General features: G+C 40.6%; 1 protein-coding gene across 1 annotated transcript in view; it reads right to left on the bottom strand.

Annotated features, from left to right (window-relative positions):
* The window catches only part of ANO6 (anoctamin 6), a 71,402-nt gene that overhangs the window by 9,434 nt on the left and 37,534 nt on the right, over positions 1 to 24,434 (bottom strand). The window contains exons 5-18 of the mRNA XM_009286271.2: positions 21,147 to 21,212; positions 19,221 to 19,499; positions 18,980 to 19,093; positions 17,010 to 17,125; positions 16,455 to 16,589; positions 15,042 to 15,147; positions 13,593 to 13,653; positions 10,069 to 10,214; positions 8,521 to 8,598; positions 6,767 to 6,992; positions 5,720 to 5,889; positions 5,042 to 5,139; positions 1,988 to 2,118; positions 987 to 1,192 (exon numbers count right to left, since the gene is read on the bottom strand). Of these exons, the coding sequence (XP_009284546.1) occupies positions 987 to 1,192; positions 1,988 to 2,118; positions 5,042 to 5,139; positions 5,720 to 5,889; positions 6,767 to 6,992; positions 8,521 to 8,598; positions 10,069 to 10,214; positions 13,593 to 13,653; positions 15,042 to 15,147; positions 16,455 to 16,589; positions 17,010 to 17,125; positions 18,980 to 19,093; positions 19,221 to 19,499; positions 21,147 to 21,212 (1,932 nt within the window). The remainder of the gene's footprint in view (positions 1 to 986; positions 1,193 to 1,987; positions 2,119 to 5,041; positions 5,140 to 5,719; positions 5,890 to 6,766; positions 6,993 to 8,520; positions 8,599 to 10,068; positions 10,215 to 13,592; positions 13,654 to 15,041; positions 15,148 to 16,454; positions 16,590 to 17,009; positions 17,126 to 18,979; positions 19,094 to 19,220; positions 19,500 to 21,146; positions 21,213 to 24,434) is intronic.

Genomic DNA, 24,434 nt, shown 5'->3' with positions numbered 1-24,434 from the left:
GGTAAAGTCCAATGGATTATTTTTCTCCCCACAATGCAGTCTATGTATAAGATCTTGGTGAATTAATGATATGGAAAATTTGAAAGGTCTGAATTTCATTGTCAGGAGAATCAGAAATTAATCAGAAAAAAAAGTTTTTCTAAGTATTTCAAAGAGATATTAGCTACTGTTTAAGAATAAGCGATCAAATAATTCACAGTGGTAAAGTCCAATGGATTATTTTTCTCCCCACAATGCAGTCTATGTATAAGATCTTGGTGAATTAATGATATGGAAAATTTGAAAGGTCTGAATTTCATTGTCAGGAGAATCAGAAATTAATCAGAAAAAATAGTTTTTCTAAGTATTTTAAAGAAACTCTTTTAAAATTAATTTCAAATCCAACTGAAAAACAGATTAATTTGCAAATTCTCAGAAAATTCATTCCAATCTCAAAAGGTAGGTAAGTCCTGCAATTTTTAGCACACATTGTGTTTTTAAGTACACAAGAAAGAAGCTGAATTTCTGTTTTAAGTGCAAAATTGCTTAAAGCCAAATTCAAATATGAAGGCATGACCATAAGAATTGTAAGAATTAGAAACAGCAATCAATTATAACTTAGCTAAGCTGCAACCTAAGTTTTTCAAAATTCATGCATTTAGCTGTAGACTGTGAAAAGATCTCTGTACTATGCGCTATAATTTTGGGAAAGATGTGCTATAGTCTTCATATGTAACAGATTTTTCTGAAGACTCTAGCAACTCTAAGTAAAATTTCTTTTCCTTAGTTATAGTATTTTAGACAGTAGCCATATTCTGCTCCCAAAACATCTGGAAAGTAACTGAGAGCCTGTTTCACAGGGGCTGAGGTCTTACAGGACTGATGCTTGCAATTCATTTAGGATCATTTAAGCGCTACATTGCCACACGTGGCGTTCCCACGTTTGGATGTAACAACACCTGCAGTGAAGGCATTTTACCTTTTGCAGTTGTTGGCCCAGTACTTACATTGGTGACCACTGCCAGAATGGCTATGCCTTGCATGATGGGCTGCCAGGCGCCAATGTCTTGTGCCTTCTGTGGAACCATGCGCCTGAACTGGGTCGTCAGCTTCCACGCATCCAACCGGATTTCCAACATGTTGTTAATAAGAGCCAGAAGAGGAGCCAGGGGGAATGATGCCACAAACAGAGTGACAAAGCCAAACTGTATAACTGTCAAAGGGAGAGGTTACATTGATGAGGCTTTCACTTACTGGAGATAAGCAAATATGAGCACGTATACTTTATATACTCCAACTGTGGGAGAGAGACAAGAAAGAGTAGCCAAGTGCCTAGCAAATCTTATGTATGAGAAGATAGGAGCACAACAGTACTGGAAAAACCTGCTAGGTGGAGGGACAGGAAAATGTTACAAGTCACAACACACCAGAGGAACTATTCAGGGTATTCAAACATCCATTTCTTTCTTATGTCTTCATCATGAAGACTTGGAAATCTAATGACTATCTGTCTCAGTGCTGTGCTGGGAAGCCCACACTAACAATCGTGTTATTGGTGTCTGGGTGCTGCCACAAGTACGCTGGCAATGCTGTGACAGAATGGATGGTGGCAACAAACCGGACATCTACCAGTTCCCAAGAGACCAGTGACAAGTACTGGTGACTGCAGATCCCTGGCAGAGCAGTCTGACACAGGGCTCTGCTGTACAACACCAGAACATGGCAGCGGTCTGCCTTCTGGATGCATTTCTGAGAAGATGGGGCAAAGAAGCAGCACTTCTCCTCCTTGTACAATCCTGTGCTGTTTCCTAGCTATAAATTGGATTGAGGCGTAGCTGCTTAATAAAAGTTTGCAAAACTATCTATAACAGCTCATCAAAACTTGTGTTGGATAACTTTCATGTCTCCTCTGTCTATAAACTTATTAAGCATTGCTTGTATGAAGGTTTTCTTTAAAGCATGTTTGTATCCAGCAGTGATAGTGGATTCGAACTAAACTGCCACTTACCCATTTCAAGATACTCATAAAACAGTCCAAGTTTTCCAATGGGCTGCAGGTGGTAGTCCTGTTCCCAGCGTGGAACAACTTTTTCTGATCTAGCAGCTGCACAGTATCTTCCGATCAGATTCTTAACCCAACTATCAGCCAGGGAGAAAAAGACCACTAACATTGGTAAAATAACCTAAAAAGTTCAGTAAATGGAAAAAAATGACATTTGTGCTGTTATAGCTTTGAACAGTGGATTTAGTTGTTCTTGAATTACTGAAAACTTCCTTCAAACCTGAGTATAATCTTCTGTTGCCTTATCCTGAAAGCAGTTATTTACAACCATAAATAAGAATGTAAAAGGGCAATTTATCAGAATCATAGTGATTTATACTTATGTTGTACAGGTGAATGACACATAAAATTCAAAGTAACAAAAAATCAAGTTAAATGTAGGCCTGTGGTTAGACAGATTAATTCCTTCTGATCACAAAATTCACAGAATCATAGAATGGTTGAGGCTGGAAGGCACCTCTGGAGGTCATTTGGTCCAACTCCTCCTTGCACAGGGAGGGCCACCTAGAGCCGGTTGCCCGGGACTATGTCCGGATGGCTTTTCAATATCTCCAAGGATGGAGACTCCACAACCTCCCTGGGCTACCTGTGCCAGTGCTCGGTCACCCTCACAGTAAAAACGTGTTTTCTTATGTTCAGAGGGAAACTCTTGTGTTTCAGTTTGTGCCCATTGTCTCTTGTCCTGTCACCGGGCATTAGTCACCGAGATTAGTCTGGCTCCCTCTTCTTTACTCTCGCCCTTCAGCTATTTGTACACATTGATGAGATCCCCCTGAGCCTTCTCTTCTCCAGGCTGAACAGTCCCAGCTCTCTCAGTCTTTCCTCATCTGTGAGGTGCTCCAGTTCCTTAATCGTCCTTGTGGCCCTTTGCTGGACTTTCTTTAGTATGTCCATGTCTCTCTCTTGTACTGGAGGACCCAGAACTGGATACAGCACTCCAAGTGTGGCCTCCCCAGTGCTGAGCAGAGGTGAAGGATCACCTCCCTTGACCCGCTGGCAACACTCCTCCTAATGCAGCCCAGGATACCATTTCCCTTCTTTGCTGCAAGGGCACATTGCTGGTTCATGTTGAACTTGTCCACCAGGATCCCCAGCCCCTTTTCTGCCAAGCTGCTTTCTAGCTGGGTGGCCCCCGGCACATACTGGTGCATGGGGTTCTTCTTCCCCAGGTGCAGGACTTTGCACTTCCCCTTGTTGAATTCCATGAGGTTCTTGCCAGCCCATTTCTCCAGCCTGTCAAGGTCCCTCTGGGTGGTAGCACAACCCTCTGACTTATCAGTTTGGTGTCATCAGCAAACTTGCTGAGGGTGCACTCTGTCCCCTCATCCAGATCATTAATGAAGATGTTAAACAGGACAGGACCCAATACTGACCCCTGGGGTACACTGCTAGTGACTGACCTCCAACTAGACTTCATGCCTCTGATCACCACCCTCTGGGCCTAGCCATTCAGCAAGTTTTCTGTCCCTTACTGTCTGCTCATCCAGGCCATACTTCAACAGCTTCTCTATGAGGCTTTTATGGAAGACAGTGTCAACAGCCTTACTGAAGTCCAGGTAGACAATATCGACTGCTCGACCCTCATCTACTGAGCCAGTCATTTCATCATAGAAGGTTAGCAGGTTGGTCAACCATGACTTCCCCATGGTGAATCCATGCTGACTACTCCTGATGACTTTCTTGTCCTTCATGTGCCTGGAAATGGTTTCCAGGATTAGCTGCTCCTTCACTTCCCCAGGGATCGAGGCGAGGCTGATCTTCTCATCTGAAAGGCTTGCATGAGAATTTAAGGAAACCGATGAATTGGCTGTAGCCATTTTCATCAAAGAACCATATTAAAAAAAAGGGGGGTGGGGGTGAATGTCTATCAATAGAGAAAAAACAAAATGGTTCTCTTTATACTTGCAGAGATGCAGAATGAGAGAGTAGTTAAGAACCAGATCCAGAAGTGATACTCAGCATTTCAACACCTAAATGTTACTTGTCACCCTGGGAAGTGAATTAAAAATTCTGGTCAGATGAATATATTTCCTGTACACAGAAGGGGGAGTCAGTTGTCTGCGGCTGGAGCTGACACCTGCAGGCATGCTTAGTCTAGGGACCCTTCCCCAGGCAAAAGAAGATGTTGAAAAGAAGGATGGGTCTACAGGTCCATCCTGCAACCAGCAGCATATACAGAGCATTGGGGTCTGGAGGAACCGTATCTCAGCAGAACACCCTAGCTTCAACCCTACACAGTATTTACAACACGCTTTGAAGTAGGGTCACTGTACAGCAAAGGAGCACAATTAGTGGACTTGGAAGAACCACAGCCAGAGGGAATACAATGCCGTGGGCCGGTGCTTACGGCATTCAGGAGGGCATGAGCAAACTGGGAGTTCCCTATTCCAAGCCACCTAACAGCCACTGATCAGCATAAAATAAAGAAAAAGTCCTGGGAGAAGGAACAGAGTCCTGGATAGTATCTTAACCCAAATTAAATGGAGGGCATTCATGGTTAGCACTTTGCTTATTCTTTACACTAAAACATGCCCTTCCAGAGATCTGCCCTACTGAAAGAGAACGTCTAGGCACTATGAATGTCAAATAGGACCATAAAACTGAATGAGTTAAATTAGTAACTTATGCATGATTTTTAAAAGCCCAATGTATAAAAACAAGTCATTCCACTCAATATTAAGCAACAGTATTTAGTTTAATAGTTTCAGAGCTTCTATTGTCTCATTTTTAAGTATCCAACCTGAAACACATTGAGTCTGATTTGCAGAGGAAGGAAGCATTTCTGATTAGAACTAAAATCAGTCAGAACGACAGACAGGAGCTCAGATCTACCAGACCGAAAATATCCAAACTGTCTAAAAAGGCCCCAAAAGACTAGTCTTATTCTTTTAGAATACAACACGCGCCTACCAGATTTAGTGACCAAATGCTTGAATGCATCAAGCAAAAGCAGTATCTTTCAAATATGAAAAAGCAGATTACTTAATTGTTTGAACTTACGGAAGAAGCACTTCTTGAATGTTGTTCCAGATTGCTTTACCTCCTACTATGATGGCAAGCTGAGTTGTGAGTTCGAGGAGACATCCGCCTGGATCACACTGAAGGTTGGGAGAGACATGAAAAATTTTTGAAGTTGGGTAACTTTTCAGGCGTGAATGAAGCATTTAAAACAATGCATTCCTGGTTTATTATGATAACATTTCTTAAAGCAACACAAGAAGACTATTTAGGCAAACCTTTCCAGTAATGTATGCAAAAGCCAATTCCAGGCCACATATGGTCATATGTGGTAGGTTGACAGGACACTAGTGAAAGAGTGAAATACTAGGTGAAGTCATCCAGCTTTGTACTGTGCTGTCACCAGGCGAGGGTCACCCAGAAAAATATGAATGCTTCTACTGATGTTCTCCCCTTCCCCTCTGTGCCGATTCACAGGTTGTTGGACCATGAGAAAATAAGCTTGTCTGGGTACGCATAATACATTCCTAAGCCCACCTGGTCTCGTGTCATGTTCATTTATGCTAAGGGTTACTAAGGAGGCAACTGGCTTGGGAGGCAGTCACTTTTTGAACCCTCATGTTAAATATGTACAGCTATGTTATACACTCTTAACTGCAGCAGAATACCTGGACTAATGGCTCCTGCTGTTTAAAACCAAACACTGTCATACATTCTTACCTCTTCATTGCGATACTTTCCTAGCCAATAAACTGGATTTCCAGGGTGACCTACAAATTTACCCTTAAAGAAGGCTATGTAGAAGCATGAAGAGTAATAGTTGACAAACTGGAACAAGAACATCTTTGTGGTCAGACTGTTTTCATAATCGGTCTGTGTCCTTGGAAGCTCTGCAATTAGAAAAAAAAAATGAAAAAAAAAGCCAACCTACAAGTAACCTACAAGCTGCTTTAAAGCCTCAGCTGGAAAAGTATGTGTATGCCTTGTATTCCTTAATATGACTGAGAACATTATGAATTAGATTGTACATAATCCCCATGTATACTGTAATCATTATGCTAATTCTAAAAGTATATGTGTTGTAAAAAGGAAAGAACTTGTTCCCTGACAATAAAGAACAAGCAAAAATTCCGATAAGTCAAGGAAAAAAAAAGCACCCAAATCCAGCACACTCAGGAAAGATGCAAATGTAACACTTTGAACTGATGAAACAGTATTAAATGAAACTATATTAAAACACCGCACTACTTCACACATCTACAGTAAAATAGCTACTTTAATGTTGATGGCCTGGATGTAAAGAATAATAATATTTGTGACTTTATCTATCTAATAACATGGGATTGGTATCTAGCTTTGGAACAGTGACCTTATTTCATTTATTTACAAGAAAATAGCTATTCTTCCCATAAACAAAAGCTAATGTAAATGAATGTGTTATGCGTTACTGATCTGTTTTCATAAAGCTTGGTTATTATAGTAATTTTCTTTGTTTTGTCTGTTTCACAAGCACAAAACTGTAAACAATTGATCTTTCACGCTGGCTATACAAGGAGTTTTCAGGCAAAGAGCTGAATATCGTATTGCTTTGATATTGAGAAGATCTGTCTTTGAAAATTTCTAGATGGTATTGTATGATTTGGCAGGAAAATTCTGAAATATGTGGTACAGGTGTTCATTTACTGGAGTTATTATTATACATATAAATGCTATTTTCTTTTTGCTATTTTACCCCAAGTTTCTATCTGAGGTACAGCAGCAGCATACCGAAGTCAGTAATCAGGATTGCCACTTTTTCATAGATGACATTGAGAACCATAATGACTATAAAGCTGATGAGCGAAGCAGTTACTGAAGTGGCTGTTTGCGGAGTCAGGTACTTGCGGATCGCCTCCGTTCCGTTAATGTGCTTTGGCAACTTTGCAGAAAACACCAGGAAAACCGAGAGCCTGTAGACAATGATTCCAATAACTGAAGCAATAATCAAAAGAATCTGCCAAAGGAATGCAAGAAAGGTGTTAATATTGAACCACTGGCTTCGGGAAGAAGTGAGTTTGAAATACTTTCTACAATAAGCAAAAGGAAACCGATTGGGTGCCTGTCATTCCATCGCGTAAGATGAGTGCAAGAGGATGCTCAAATAAGGTAGAAGGCAATAAATTTAGAATGCATAAAAGAAGCCTTTTTTTCATGCAGCATAGTCAATCTGCGGGAAAGAAAAGAGATGGTCTGGTTTATGACTAATAACAAGGTTTGTACCAATGCAAGCTAAGATAACGAGATGTGTAATCAAATCTTACGCCTCAGGGCATGCGATGGTTCCAGGAGTTAGGAAGGAATCTCCCTCTTTCGACACTGGGCAATTGGCAGGATGGCAAATGTACTAGCAGGTCTGCACTGATTATGGAGGGGGCTGTACCTTCTCTTTCACGTGATAATATTACAGACTACAGACCCCTCAAAGGAATAGATAAATTTTAAGCCAAGTCATGTAATCTGCAGGACTTGTAATAATGATCCATGCACCCCATCTTGCTTGCCATCTCCTCTCTTTCTGCTTTTCCTCCTGCTTTTATTTCTTGCTAGTTCTCTAGCTATTATTCAGATTGAGGTCCATAGAGCTGTGAATCTTTTTTTCACTATCTCTGCAAACTGCCATGAATCCACCTACCTCCCCCCCTCCCTGCACATAATAAGAGAGTGCAGTAACACAAATGACAAACTCAGACCAAATCTCCTCCCTTCAACCTGAAGTCCTGCCTATTTAAATCCAACAGCAAGCCAGTATTCTTTCCTTTGTGTTTCAGACGTGTTAACGTTGAGGGTCTCGTGGGCTGCCAGCCACCACTCTATCTCTTATCTGTCTCCTATCACCTAGGATGAGGTCTTTTCCAGCTGCTGTTTGGGCTACAGGCAAGGAGGACATGCAGCATGCTAAAATACTGAGCTTTTCAAGGCAACCTCTCTGGGCATGCTCACCATGTTAGATATTGTTTCATGGGTGAGTGGACTGCTTTCAAGTTTTAGTTGTAATTAAAGCAGCAGCTCTGGAAGATTAAAGAGAGCCCAGCTTTGCTCTGTTAAGTGAAATGAAAAACCTGAAAGGGGCCCAGGACTGTGAGACGCGATATTGAAGCAAATGGCTGGAACAAGTAGGATAGAAACTGGTAGGGAGGAGAGCATATAAACCAAAGTCTTTCCCCTGCTTCCCCCCAAAAGCAAAGACATTTATCTTAAAATAATGAGGGAAAAACCAATGGACCACATTCACACCCATAACTCACAAGCTACAGCTGCAGGATATTTTGACATATTTTCTATTGACTGTACGCTAATGAGTATTCAGTGACTACAGCTACCTTCTCCATGTGGGTCCATACCTTATGGTCTTGGTTTATGCATCAGATGGAAATCCAACTGAACTTGTTCCTTTGTTACCTTTTTTTCAGTTCAGGAGGATCTTTTTTTAGACACTTTCTAGAGAACTGAATTCATGAGGTGAAAAAATAAGAGAACTTTACCCAGAAGAAGACTGCACTTGTACAGAAAGTCACCCGTATGCACTTCCCACAGGCAGTGTATGGCACATGTTCTTCTTGCTGTAAAAGATTTAGAAACGGATCAAGGATGCACCCAATCTTTTCTTCATATTTTTTGGGTGCTGCAATTAAACCCTTTATAATATTGAGGGCAGAAAAAATGAAAGAAAGAAGTCTCTGGTTTTGTCTCCTTTCCTGCTTTGTTGTCCTGGAAACTCACATTTATTCATGATTTCAAAAGTCTTGCCTGATTACGTGTCTTTTTTTTTGCTGCCCATTCTAAGATAAAAATTACTTCCATAGAGGCTGAGTGTCCTCAGCTCTTACTGACTTCAGCTATGACAGGGTGCGTAGTCCTTTTCAATGGACCCATCCTTCTTGGCTGATCATGGCATCCAAGGCCATCAGCTTTTAAACCTCATTGGCTAAAATTAGCAGGCACTAAAATTTTGGTCCTTGATCTCCATATTTCTCAATTTATCCCATAGGAACAATGGGATGGCTTTCCCAAGGAAAGTGCCTACCTGAATGTGGTGGTATGAAAATTCACTGAGTCTTTATAGGATCTCTGAGGATCAAAATCATTATGTTTTTAGCATATTCTTCACTCTTTGAGCTGTCTGAAAGGAACTTTCTAGCTATCACTTTATATAGTAAAGGTGGCATAGGTTTATAAGCTTTTAAAAAGAACCAGATTTTGTGTAGTATGAGATATAAAAAGAAGATCCATATAGGATAGATCCAACTATGGCATTTAATTTTGAAACTTTTCAAGTGCCCTCTAATAAACATTAGTATAACGTGGATGGAATGTGAAAGCAATGCAAATGATCAGATAAATGCCAGAGTAATATATTGACAGAGAACAGTAAAAATTGAAGCTGAGCTGGAGTGAGCTACAGAAGCTAAAGCTACTCAAAATGTACAATAAATAGAGATCTAAACTAAGATCCTCATAAATATGAATCCTATTTCATTGAAATGAGGATTATTCTTGTCCCTGTGAGTTTGCTGTTATTAATCATAATTGCATCCACATGCACTTAGCAACAATACCTATTTTCAAACAGAAACATCTTTGGTTAAAAGAACAGTCTTGGCATGATATATAATGTAACATCTTTCCCTCTATTTCACCCTTTTTTCCTGATGCATTCTTAGGCAAAGATAGCAAATGCTCTGTGATCTTGGCCTCTGGCAGCAACACTGAATCATTTCTTGGGGGATTTAATAAAGTAGACTTAGTCTCCTAAGCTGGAGATGATGACTACTTCTGTTTATTTATGACACAGAAACCTCAGCAGTGCAAGCTCCTCAAACAGGCAACTACTTTAAGGTGCCTACAGTTAGGTATAAATTCCTTCCCACACAACTGTACTATGTAAGTTCACTATTTCCAGGCCAGCTTATCAACTTTCCTTGAAGCACTGCTGATTTATACAGCGCCGGTCTAGATTCACCATTTTCATAGTGTCCTCTCAGAACACGTCTATTGCAGTAGCCATCACCAGTTATCAAAATATTCCTTACCTGTGTGATTTCATTCATTACTACATGAGTGCACCGAGCTTCGTATTCCGGGCGAACTTGTTCTTCTTGCTCTAAGTACTCAACTGTGTCCCATTCATACTCCAGTTCAGCCTGCCGTCGCTTCCAAAACTCCAAAAACAAAGTAACTATCCAGAAGATAAACAAAGTGAGCAATACCATGTGAGTATTGGACACTGCTTGACCCCCTGGGCTATAACATGTGGCTCAGTTTCCCCTACAGATTTCCACAGATATGGAACAAAACCCTTATTGGCTAATGTGATGGTGAAAATAACTGGATCTACTTATTTATGCAATTATTGCTTTGGATATATAGATACTTTAACAAGAGAAACCTGGGGTAAATGGTGTTGTAAGCACATGCTAAAGAATAAAGATAAATTTATTTGCTTTCTGCCTAAGGCTAGAACATGAGCACTTTGGATTTCATGTTACAGACCGCTTTTGAAAAAGTTTATCATGGGATGCATAAGAAAGCAAGTTGATTGAATAGGTGAAGACAAAACGCTGGAGAGTGCAGGACTTCTAGAAAACAAGAACTCAGTATGCCAAAAATTGCCACGAGGAAAAGCTCATGTTCATTCAGTCTGCAATTTCTGTGTGGACAAATTATCAGTCTGCAAACTACAAGAACCAATGATGGTTCAGGTAAAGTGGTTGAAACACAGCTATCTTTCCTCCTCTGCTAGCACAAATCTGAAGGGGCTGCAGCTCTTTTTGCATGGCATGGAGCTTAGAAACACTGTGGGCTGGGTCAGCAGTTTCCCTGGACTGTGCTCCTACAACTGGAAGCACTGGGGGACCAGGTACACAGATGCCTAAGTGGTACTGACTAGACGTGAATCCAGCCAAACTCATTACCTTGGCCTGAGACATGATGCAGGTAGATCTGGCAGCAGAGGCAATGACAGACACAGCTGAGAAGGCTGGGAGGAGCTCAGGATGATGGGTGTCAGTACCACGCTCCCCAGTACACCCGAATGCTTTATTACTGAAGACAGTGCATCCTCAGATTAAATGAGTGGTGTGGCTCTGCAGCACTGCCTCCAGGAGGAGTTAGTATCCCATCACTGCACTCCTCATTACTCCCATTGTCTGGGAGTAATTAATCCTAAAAGTGGTTTTTTTTTAAGTAGTTTGGCCCCTCATCCTGAATGATGAAACATCAATGGCATGCAGTTACAAGTCCAAACAGTAAAGGTTATTTCCAAAATCAGGTGTGGTCAATAAACCCCAAACTGAAGCATTTAAAACCCAGAAAACTCCATGGGCTGGGCTGTGAGATGACCTTGACATCTGCACACAGGCAAAACCCCAGGAAACCCTCCTCCCCTGATTATTCAGGGGCCTCTTTCACAAGGACTTCTCTGCTACTTCATGCTTAGAAGCACAAAGGCCATTCCAATCAGTGGGCCAGAGGATCACATCTGCCTTCTCCTGCAGAGCAAGGAGATTAGTCTTCCATGAACCTCTAACTGCTGCCCAACCCAAATCACAGGAAGCTACAGGCTATACCGATTTGCTCCAGCTGCAAATCTACCTGCTGCTGGGGAGTCCAGAAGTGCAGGGCCTCCTTCTGTGATAGCCTCTGTGCTAACAGTGAAAGAAGGGCACATAACATGGGGACAGCCCTCAGCCCCAATACAAAGAAAACTTCTACTAGCTAAAATAAGCCAGTAGCCAAGTTGCGTCTTTCAGAGCAGGGAAGGAGCTGCTGCTCCTTCTACTGCTGCTACATTTTCCTTTTATTTTGAGCCAGCATTTTTTTACCAGTGGAAACAAATGATGTTTCAGAATCAGGAAATCCGAGCACTAATTCCACCTCACGTTGGTAATTTGTGGTGGCCCCTTTCACGCGTCCCTCAACACTGCCATTCAGTATGGCCCAGGTATTCTGCCTCTGAAGCTGTGTCACCAAGGACTGAAAAGAAATGCTTCCATTGGAGAATATTTGTTTGTTTAACTGATCTTGTCCAGGGAGGGGATCCAGTGATGGCAGCAAGTGAAGTGGAAGCTGCCTTTGTTCATGACCTTTGTCAATCTAGTCATGCCATCATGGCAGAAGTGTTGGTTCAGAGCTTTAATATATAGAGGGCTAATTCCTGAGGCCAAATTCCCTGGTGTTTTATAGTGCTTTAAGATCTTTGAAGGGAATACACACAAAACAAATGCAATTATTAAAAGTGTATTGATGATAATGATGCAATAACATATCTAAAAATCTAGTATTATTTTAATTGTTTTGGACCAGGAGGTCTACAAAAGTATTAGAGCAAGATGAAAATTACAGCTGGAATTGCACCAGGACCATGGGTCATCTGGATTCAGTACAATTTTGACTGAATTTCTGTCATTCAATTCACCTCTTTGTATAGTGGACTTATGACAAGAATACTAATAGACCTTGCAGCCATCACTATAACCATGCGGCTTAACTTTGTAATTATTACTCTTGGAACCATTCTTCAAAACAGGAAACACAATTCTAATTAAAAAGCAAACTGCAAATAGATTAACTATTCAGATGACAGGAGAAGGTTACATTAGTATCAAACTTCTAATTTTCTTTTATTTAGAGAATTTCCTGCCGGTATTTTGATTTTAGCGTATATTTTGAAAAAAATCTTCTTTTTGAAATCATGTTTCATCTTATATTTCTTTAAAGCAGTAGCTGTTTTAAAGCACTTTAGGTCATCATAGGAAAATAAAAATACAATGCGTTTTACAAAGAAAGCAAATTATGTATTCTTGTCAGCCTACATATGAATTTAAAATGTTGCATGAGTTATTTTCTCTATAGTATCCTGTATACAGACATAACATTCAACTTACTTTGGTAATTTCCGGATAAGACAGTGCAATAAAAGCCAGTTAACAACGTTGCTGATATGAACAAATGAAACCATTTCTGGGAAAATAAACCTTGCCTAATCCCTTGAATACAGCACCAAGTGGTTTCACCCATGGGAAACATCCTGGTTTCAGATACATTTTATCTGCTAAAAGATAAATTTAGTGCTTGTAACTAGTACACTTTTTACAATCAGTTTCTTAAATAAAGACAGGAGGAAAAAATTCCTAGGAAATATAATAAACAACTATTTTTCAATTGCCTTGCGCAGTCACACAGCTGTTAATAGGCACAGGAAGCTCCAAAACTCTTTGGACAAAACCCAGCCTCTCTGCCAGATATACTTAAGCATGTGGCTGGCTCCTGCTGGATGAACATGAGGCAGCTCTAATCACTTCTCTCGGACTTTTCTCCAAGTCAAATGAAACAAAACAGACACTGAAGACCAACTTTAAGTTCTACAATTTTTTGTTTTCTTGTGATGCTAAAAAAGAGTTCCTGTGGATGTACCTATCTTCTACAGAACTACCTACTAGTGAATTCCTGAGTGCTAGAAAATGAAGTTGTTGCAAATTTATCCATGTTTTCTTGGCTGATGCTGGAGGCTTAGCCAAAATTAGATGACAAACCACAGTTGTTGAAATCGACTTACCCCATATTCCCATAAATACTGCAAACACCAGTGTTCCAAAGCTATCAAATATACAGAGTTTCTGGAAAAATGGAAAAGAAAAAAAAAGGCTGAACATATAATCGACCATTTTTTTTCTTCTACACTGACCTAGCACAGACGCTGCCTACTGAACATGGTGATTTTTAGCTTTCATGTAGTTTAATAAACAATCTTTATTGATAGCGTTTCCTCAATTTCTGTCAATGTACACCACCCTCCAGTAAATTAAGGAAATTAAATGCAAAGCCCAGAATTAAAAATATAAGCCAAATATGCAGCAAGAGGATAGTAAAATGGTGTGCTATCAAACTTCCTGCCATCTGTTGCATAGGAAGAGGAAAAACAGTGCTTCTGGTCTGGGAACTCTATACTGAGTTATGTATTTTTAATACAGCCACAAAAAGGCAATGGACACATCTGGTTCTCATGAGCAGGATGACAACAAATCAAGCCAGTTAGTAAAACCACATTCTGGTGAGATACCTCTGTGGTCACAATTTGCCTTTTCTTTCATCATAGCCTTTTCCCTGTATTCTTATTTCTTTTACCCTTTAAGTGTGCTGAAGCAACACATCAAAGCTGGGCAAAATATTTTTGATGAATAGCTGAAAAATTGCAGTTTTGGGAGCGGAAAGCAAAAAAAAAAGTGCAGTTTTCTATGGAAAGGGCAACACATCAAAGCTGGGCAAAATATTTTTGATGAATAGCTGAAAAATTGCAGTTTTGGGAGCGGAAAGCAAAAAAAAAAGTGCAGTTTTCCTTATGGAAAGGAATGACAAAAGGCTAGCATCAGCCTAGTGAGACAAGTTAGTGGAGAAAGACAGACAGGTTCCTCTAGTCAGGAACTCAGAGCAAGAGTCTGGCTGTGTCACGGCTAATAGGACACGGCTGTGTCACAGCTTCTGTCATAGCCCACATCAGCCTCTCCATCTACCCATCTCCTCCTTGATGACACGGGTCAAATTCAAGGCACAGATCCATATAACTTCTTCAGGGAGGCAGGAGGCAGAATTTAGAAATGTCAAAACATGCTTTAAACATTTCCTTAGCAAAATTGATTCAGAGCTACTGAATCAAGATTTTAGTAATTGAACATGGGTTTTCTTTTTTTTCCCCAAAAGGAAGAAGTACCCCAAAATGAAACCAAACTGTTTAATTTTTGATTAAAACCCCCTGTTATTCCCATATTAAATATTTGGGGGCTATGTGAAATTAAAAAACCCCAAATTTTTTCATCTTAGGTCAAAGCGGAGCAATTATTGTTGTTTCTACTTTTCAAAATTCAGTCATTGTATCAAAAGGCACAACTATTTGCATAGTTCTAGTAATTCTGCAAGACATTAGTGAAAGAACATTGTTTTATACGTAATACTAGAGAAAGTGCAACTAAAGTTCAACAGCATGTCTATAAGCTGTAAGTGTAGTTACCTTGGACGATTCACAAGTGATGGTGAGGTTCCAGTAGGTACATACTTTATCACACTGAGGGCACATTATGATATTACCTCCTATGTTGGGATCACATACTTCTTGGCTAAAAACAAAACTAGTCAGTCACTCACCAACACTAAATTCTTTAGTCCTTTTTCGCACATGAGGACAGTGCAATAATCTCAGGGAAATGAGAAATAATTTACCGGTGATCTGCTCTCAAGAATTCCGCCCCCCACCCTGGCAACACATCCCCATTCTTAGTCCTCATCTCAAAAATGGATGACATGAGGGGAAAATAATTTCCATCCCTTGTACGTGGAGGTAATTCTCAAAACTGCTGACATTAAAAATAAAACAACTCTTCAAAGACCTCATGCTCTTCAGTAGGAAACCCACACCTGCATGCTTACGTGGGCTATCGTAGCAAGTCCGAGGGGAGAAGGAAGAGGAACGCTGCCTACCAGAGCAAGGAATAGCTGCGGAACTGAAATGGCTACCTAGTCCCTGTGGTCTCCTAAGGAGGATCAGATTGGATAACGTGCAGAGGGCTGCTAGGGTGATTCAAGGAATAGCAGATCTGTCTCCTAAATGATGGCAAAAGAGTTTGGCTTATCTAACCTAGTACGGTGGAGGCTGAAAGGTGATGTAATTGCTTTCAATAAGTACATCAGCGGGGTAAACACCAGGGAGGGAGATGAACTACTTAACTAAATGATAATACTGGTGTAAGACTAGATGGGTATAAATTGGCCACAGGAGTGGAGCTGTGGAACAGCCCTTCAGCATGTTTTGTAAAGATGAACACCCTTCCTGAAGGGGTTATACAGTGTGATGGCCTGCAGAGGATTTGGCACAACGACCCAGGAAAAAACACCTGGGTCATTGTGCCATGGTTGAATTTTGTCATGTTCTGATGAGGGAATCTGTGTCATGACTATGCCTCTCCTCCCAACGTATCCTGGGCAGTTGAAGCCCCCTGTGCTGTTGCTCTTCCTCTAGTCTTTTCCCAAAATAGAGGAAAGAAATTTTGGGGGTTTTATCAAAGTCTTTGGATATCTCCTTTAAGGATTACCACAGTGAAAATGATGTGTTACGGCACTTTGTATTGACTTCTGACTGTCACTCTTTTCTTTGTGTTTCTACACTAGGTGTGGTGTAGTGCAAAACATAAGTAAAATGATGAAATAACAAACTCGCAGATATCTATCGCTATAGTGGCCCATGGACATCCATTACTCTTCTAGCTCACATTTTATGCCTTTACCTTCAAATCCACCACCATTGCTGTTCTCAAACCCTTTCATTTTGCCTCTTTTATTATGCAGTGTCTTGCAAACCCTATACAGTCCCCCTCTGTCGGGGACTGATCAAAATTGCATGTAACATTAACATAGGCCTGATAGGTACCTCCACGTGCAGTTGTCCTTTGTCAGGCATCCATACAGAAAACAGCCAACTCCTACAACTGCAGCCACGATCAGCATATTAGTGTAAAAGCCCAGCCAGGCAAAGTAGATTCCAATTTTCTCTCCATAGTATTTCCTGTGGAGGGGAAAGGTTTTTTCCTGAAATGCAAGTAAATTCACATTTCTGTTTCAAATGGCTTGTCATTTCAGACATCTTGTGCCAACTCGTATGGTCATATTCCTCTGGTTTGAACTTTGGGATTGCAGAAGAAGTATTACAGCTGGGTATTTCTATCACCACTTTTATGCTTTTATAAGATGATAGGAAGGGGAGGAAAAAAAAAGGAAAAAGAGAGAAAGATCATACCTTGCAAAGGAAAATTTTAAGTGGTTGCCTTTTCATGAATTGGCTCAAAAATGCTCCCATGCATGAGCTGATACAGGTGTAGGTACCTGCCCTCAGTACTGAGCTGTGCCTCTTTGACATCCCCAAAACCAGACCTGTTACGTAAATCCCCAGTTCCCTCTGCATTAGTCCAGCCCCAGTCACACCAACCTGATGAAATCCAGGGGCTGCAGTTTGAAAATATTTTTAGGATGAGCCCATTCTCTGTAGAGAAGATATCGTTCACTTGGGCAGTCAGAATCGGTTGACAGGTGCCTAAAACTAGACTGCAAAACAGAAAGAGCATGAGAAGAAGATACCATTAATCTAACGAGCACAGGTCAGCTCTCACCTCCGCAGACCCCATGCCATGAAGCCAGAGCCTGGAATAGCCTTTTTGCCCAGTCTCACTGCAAGCCAGGAAATGGAGCAGGAAGGCAGCTCTGGGAGTGCACCAGGATTCAGGATAGAAGGTTGTCAGAAAGGCAATGAATGCTAAAGCAAACGCTTTACATATGTGAGCTGAAAATAACAGAGGCTCATCATGAACTTAAATCTAAGCACATGTCAGCGTCTTGGCACTTAGGAATAGAAAACAGAAAAGGTTCCATTCTAATTAGAGAACAGGACTGAATTAAAATGGATTTTAAGTAGCTCTAACATGCTAACACACTTTGCTTCAAAATAATATTGTACTGGAATGAACGCTGGAAAGTCTGAGGGATAAATCCAGGGCTTCTAGTCTCTGTTTTAAATTTAAAAGAGAGTTCGCATGGAGATAATCCTTGGGTTTTTTACTAGGTTATTTGAAAACCTATTTCAATAAAGCCTATCTTATTTGAGGGAATTTTCCATTCTATATCTGTGATGCAAGAAGACAAGTGACATTTGTAGAAATCTATAGGCTACTTTTGATTTTCAGAGTAGCTGTGATATATAATTTTAATTGTATAAAAAGACAGTCATTAATTACTAGGCATGCTGAGTCCAAATTCCCCATGCCATGACAGAAATAGCCTGCAAGACAGGTTTTAAATCTTTAAAAGGAAACCTTAAAAATGGATAGTCATGAATGATATTAATTCTATCCTGTAAAGCTTTGGGTTACTTACAAGAAACATGATTTGTCTTGATTCTGCCTTAAAGATTTCTCTGAAATCCTTGGAGGCCTCCTGAATATTTTAAGCAGAGTCCAAACAGCTGAAGCAGTTACCATTCCTGACCTTCCATGTTCTCAGTGTCTTCTCAACAGAACACACCTCAGAACGGTGGCTCGGATGGGGAGGAGGTGGGGGGGTGTGGGTATATCATAGGTATAATGCAGAAAATCAGCCCTCAGTCTTTGCTTACTGTATCCCATTTGCAGCCTCACATGGGGTTTTTCCTTAGTCAAATACTCTGAAATCTGATAATTTTTCCTTCCTTCATTTTCTTTTTCTGTGCTATTGCTAGCCTTTGTATGCAAAACAATTTTCAGTATAACTTGCTTCTTTAACTGATATACTTTAAAGTGTAGACACAAAAGCGGGATTTCTTATTATTGCAGATGAAATTCAACCCAGTTAAGCTTTTCTCCACATGACTCTGACGTCACCTGTGACGTGTTGGACTGGCCGGACAGAGCCTTCCTGCAGAAACGTGAGTTTCCCTGCACGTATGTCGCAATGTTTGGGAACTGCGGGAATGTTTTTCACTGTGTGAGACTGTCACACATCCTAAGATGAGGTTTGTATTCTACATCTTTATTAAAAATGTTCATATTTGATATGAATTTTAATATGAAAAACTGAATACTAAAAAAAGGGACAATGTTAAAATTGATTTAGAACTGATGATACAGTGTGTCATGGGAACTATCACTCAGGCCAGGCACTTTACTGAACTACATCTCCCAGAGAATACAAGGTTAACACCTCCTAAATGAAATATATTGTTTTTCAGTTATGGAGCTACATTTTTAACCAACAGTGCTTTGGAAGAAAATCTCTTTAGCCAAACTATGTCCTGTTCTACTATGTGGATATAATAACCAGTCAAGGAGTAAGGCAATCAGTAGTGCTTATATCTTTTGATATAAGCCCCACAGATATAGTTCAGACCTCTATTTTGAAATACATTTTAGTTACAGGCACTAGACTTACGTCATGAAGGGGAAATGCCGCTTTGTAGATTCCAGTGTCCAGTAATTTGTTAATGCCAAACTTTTTCACATTGTTTTTGGTTAGATATTCCACACGGGACAGGATAAAATGAACCTGAAATTTATAAAATATTTTTGTGTCTCTTGCAACCTGAAAGTAATCATGAAGGTAATTGCACTGATTTGATTACAGGAATCTTTTCTTTTTAAGATTAAATGCTAGAAATACTCCATGGACTTACAATTCGGCTTCTAGTTGCAGGATTGAAAAATGTGTCTTTGTCTTGAATATAGAAGTTGGACAGATGTTCTTTTTGAAAAGGGGCAGTGAAAAACTCTTGCTCAGGTTTGATGATATTTTCATCCACTCTGAAGAGTCTACTAAACCAGTTGAAAGCTGAGTCTCGAGTTTTCAGGTCACTGGGTTGCAGAGGCAATTTGATGTGCATAACCTCAGCGTATGTGCACAGCACTTCCCAAGGTGCATGCACTTTCACAAAAATAAGTTTTTCATCCAAAACCTAAAATGAAAGAATATTAAAAATATGTGAGAAAATGAAAGCAAAGGATTTTTCATAACACTTCTTAAACTATCCAGAATTTTCTTTCTCTTTACAGCTCATAGATGACCTATTCAAAGTTGCATTCTTTGTCCATCTCAGCGAATGTAACATTAGCTTTGTAGAAGTACTGACATGAGGTGGAAACACTTGGGCACATAAACGCATATAAAGGTATATAAAAAAAGACAGCTAAATGTTCCCTTAATGCTTAATGTTTACATCTCTGCGGAGTATTTTACAACGCAATTTAAGTTTAACAAAGCTTCCCCCATACGGGTTAATTAGGAGTGTTTGTACTTGCCGCCTGGGAGGGCAGCTGTGGCTTTGGAGCTGTCAGTGATTCCCCAGCAGTTCAAGTACAACTCCAGGGTGACATGACTTGATGGAAGCAAGCTAGGCACCCATGGGTGCTCCTGGGCAACATGAATTCCCAGCTTTGTAGGGAGAATGGGGAGAGGGAAAGGGGGATCAGCCGAGACTACTGAGAAAGACAGCATGGGGCACACTTGCTCCCAGTTGCATGCCCAAACTAGCACCAGTATGCAGCGGGAACCCTGACAGCCACTCTTGTCTCCGGTCTACACATTGCCTGTAGGCCTTCTATTGACACCCTGCGTTAGTGAGTCTCAGCCACACGAAATTACATTATGAAGCTCGTTGGCTCAGGAACATCGGTTAGATATCTGATCTAGCCTGGAGAAACTTCCAGTTTCAAAAGTTTTTCAGTCATGATCGCAGCAGAATTATTGAGAACTGCAAAATGTAAGAATAGCAACAGGTCAGTGTCAGACTTCCAGCAAGCAGATTACTTTCTTGTGAATGTGAAGAGCCAGACTGCATCTTTGGACGTGCAGCAGAAGCTCTTACTGCAGAAATAAAATAAATAACCATGATGCCATGGATTCCAAGTCTAATTTGGGAGGAAGGGGCAGAACGACCTTTTCTGGAGCCCACTATAGACTACCAAACGACAGTAATTTTAGACTGGAAGTGATTGTCCTGGATGGGGAGACCTGGACGGAGCACTGCAGCCCTGCAGGGCAGGAAGGAAAGGGGCTCTAAGGGGCTCTAACCCTCCCTGCAAGAGACAGCAGCTCCGGCAGCTGGTGTGCATTATCACAATGCTCGTGAACTGCCCGCAGGCGACTTCACAGCCCAAAATATACAAAGCATGATAGTTACAACTGTTTGCACTGTGCCAGGCCCTGCAAGAAGCAGGGTCACGTGCAGGAGCCCTGTGCTGCTCTCCTGGCAGGGGAATTCTGCCTCGGACACCCACTGGATTCCCACATGTCCTACACAGCCAGAGTAGGGGGAGAACCTCTCCTCAGAGTGTGGCAGTAATTTTTGTCTTCCAAGCGCTGAGCAAACAAAACCTATTTAATCTCCCCGCTTCCCATCTTTTACTTTGCAGAGGAAGGAACAGACACAAAGTTTAGAAGATTTCGCATCAGGTCACAGAGATGCTACTGACGGAAAAAAGGTGGGCCTTTTTCTCCTGAGAGGAGAGAAAAGTTACAGTAAATTCATACATCCAGTTTCCTTATTCCCATAGGGGCAGCTTTGCTCTCAGACACAGCCGATCACACAGAGAAGAGCACTCACCGATCTCGTTGCTTCAAGTTGCAAGCCGTTTTTTATTAGGTTTGATTCATATTCTTGTCTCTTCCTCTGTTAAAAGGTATTGAACACTGTAAAACATCTGTTCCGAATTTCACAAATAGGTATGCATAGAAGAACGGAATTGCCTCCCAAAACAGAGAATCATTAAGTCGTTATCTCTATGGCCCACTTGACAGCTACTGTGGTGATAGGTACAGTCTTACCTACTAATCCAGATCAGGTCTTTTTTGTCTGATAAGCAATATTGCCCTCAAATGCCCTCTTAGCTTCTGGTACATTACAGAGGTAAAAATGCTTTTTTTTACCCTGAATTACCCCTGCAACTTGTGATCTTCACCTTTAGTCACTAATTGAACTACTGACGGCAGCCTCCCGCCCCCCATTAATCTGCCCTTTAGAAAGTCTTCATCTCAAGGGCTTTCCATACCATTTTCCTTCCAGCAACCTCTAACTTCATTCTTCTTTCACAGTAATCATATGAGTTCACACAGTGGTTCAAACTGTAGTAGCCCTCTACATTTTAGTCCATGGATAAGCATCCCCAAGGGAAGAAGCCGAGAGCTGTAGCACTTGTAGAGTCAGTGGTGCTATTCTAGGAGCATTCAGTGTCCCCAGAAGGACATGACAAGTTTTCCTCAGTAAAGATTAAATTCATAGATCATTTTAATTTCACTTCGCAGTACCAGCACTTGGCAGGTAGTGAGTTACAAAAAATCTGAAATGTCTTTGCAATCTTGAATTTGCTTCTCCACATACATGACCTCCCCCAAAAAAACACACAGAGACAAGCAGCCCCTCTCCCCTCAAAATACGAAATACACAACTCCATAAGGGATTTATAAGAAATTTTGAAACTTCATGTGAAGTAATCCAATGTAAAAGCTATCTGCATCAACTGGATAGTTCCCCAGTGAGCTATTTGTTTATGTAAGTCAAGGCTAGCCAGCTCTCCTCAGACTATTTTGACTGCGTGTCAAAATATCAGCATGGGTAAGGGGGGCACCTGTAGGCAGCTGGGGCCAGGGGGGAGGCTTCTGTGAGCACTTTGCCAGAAGGAGATGACATTAACGCACTGGGGACTGATGGCTTTATTGCTGAACCAGGCTAGGCTAGGCATGCAGCGAGATTCTCAGAGCGACTTGGTGATACTACTTTCTTACTCCCAGATGGCTTTCATGCCACTGGCAAATTTTTTGGCTGTTTATATGCCCTGTGCTTAAGGGATTTTTGCCTACCACTACTGGAACTTTGAATTTTTAAAAGAAGAATGGTCCACTGGTTTCTGTTGCCTGATCCTCTATAGCCAGACTAACTGCCTTAAGATCTGTGCTTAAGATCCAGTCCTGTTGCTACTGTGAAGGACCAGAGTCAATGAATGACCCTTTAGATAAAGTCTTAGGAACTTGCATAGGTACATGGAAACTGGTCTTCAGGACCAAACCCAAGATCTACCCACTCTAAGGGGCAAAAGCCAGACGCTTCAGCAAAAAGGGCAAACGTCTTCAGGAGTTCCACAGGAACAGGTCAGTTGTATCTCCACATAAGTTTCATCCAGTTCTTTAATGTTTAAAGTCTGTTGTGAGTCCCCAAAGCAGAAAAAAACTATTTTTCCAAAACTCTAGCAAGTCTTGGAATTAATAATTATAAAACTGAATAATATAAGCAGCCCATCCCATTTATATTTGATAGTGCTCAACTGCAGCACCTGTTTGTGGCAATGGTCACGATGGACTAATTTCATATTTTGTCCAAAGGTATTTCTTTTATCTGTTTCGGATTTTCTGCCTTTTTATTCCAGTGAATATCACCTTCTTCTCAGCTTAAGGACAAGAAATGCCAAATCTTTCAATGTTTTCTTCTTTCATCAACACTTATCACATTTCTCCTTATTCCTCCCTTTTCTCAGGATAAAACCACAAACCCAAACTTTGAAAGCACTCTTCATGGAGTCATCTCTCCATGTCCCATTAATCCACTTTTTTATTGGTGACAGTATAATGCTCTTTATATTTTTCATTGTATATATAATATTGTATATATATATAAATATGCACATATATAATATAATACAATACAATATATTGTATATATCTAATACATTCTATTATCTAGAATGTTGATGGTAGCTGTACCCTGAAAAGGACACTTAATATAGGGTTAGAATCTCAAATGTGAATGAGTTTTTTTCCTTGCAGTAACATATTTCTTTGTATTTTTCAACATTTCATAGGTACTCTCCATTCTCCTTCAAAGCTAAAGGTTCACAGTCATCTTGGCTTCTGAGTAAACTACAGAATTATTTCCTCTGCAATTTTTGTTATATCATAATTCAATCCCCTTACCAGATCATTAATATATGTACTACACAGCACAGGAGTTGTTTGTTACTCCACTATTAACTCTTCCGCCATTTCATCCTACCTCTTTGCTTCTTCCATATTCATGTGTTCTTTGTAAGGTGAGTAATACTGAATCAGGAAAATATTTCAACTTGAGTTCTGCTTTGTTTCAGCAAATACAAAAGGCAGAGGGCTAAATACCTGTTTCATTTCTTCCTAAATAGCACAAAGATGTATGCAGGGCAATTCTCATTTGTAGGAGTCTAATACTTCTTTTTTTTTAATCTTACCATTCAGATCGCTTTAATAATTTATTATGGTAAGGAGTTCCCCAAATTACTTTTGCCCTCAAAATCTTAGGGAAATGTTGACAATATTAAGGTTTCTAATAACGCATTAATGCAAGTAGTGAGAAACAAAGCCCCCGGGAGCCTTTGCTAATTAGGGGCTTTGCTATTTTATATAAATGATTGAATTATGCGTATGATGATCTATGGAGGAGCTAGACTTTTACCCAGAGGACTCCATAGTGGTTTCGCATTGGCTGGGGAATACAGCATAAAGATATGATAGCTTATTAGGCTGGAAGGTGGAGACTGTCCAAAGTTTATTTTAGTATCCGGCATTTTGCTCAGCTACCTGCAAGGCTAAGTTGTAATAATAACGTAACCATGGTAATGCTGCTGATCTAAACCTAACATAGATTTTGATGATTGAATGGCTAGCCAATAGATGAGGACACTATGAGATGCATAATCACATACAGTTTTAAGAAAGTGAAAGCACAGTGTAAGTAAATGCCAAGTATTACAGGCATGTAGAAGGGTTAGCTCTTGGGAGCTGCTTTTTCACCATAATGCTTTCAATGTCTGGCAATTGTCTTGCCAAGCTGAGGAGACTAACAAGATTGTGGGTCTGGAAATTGGTAGCA

Source organism: Aptenodytes forsteri, unplaced genomic scaffold (assembly GCF_000699145.1).
Source record: "Aptenodytes forsteri isolate BGI_AS27 unplaced genomic scaffold, ASM69914v1 Scaffold103, whole genome shotgun sequence".
In the NCBI taxonomy this organism is placed as follows: Eukaryota; Metazoa; Chordata; class Aves; order Sphenisciformes; family Spheniscidae; genus Aptenodytes; species Aptenodytes forsteri.
Note: the sequence above shows the minus strand (reverse complement) of the source record. Positions and strands in the feature narration are given on the sequence as shown.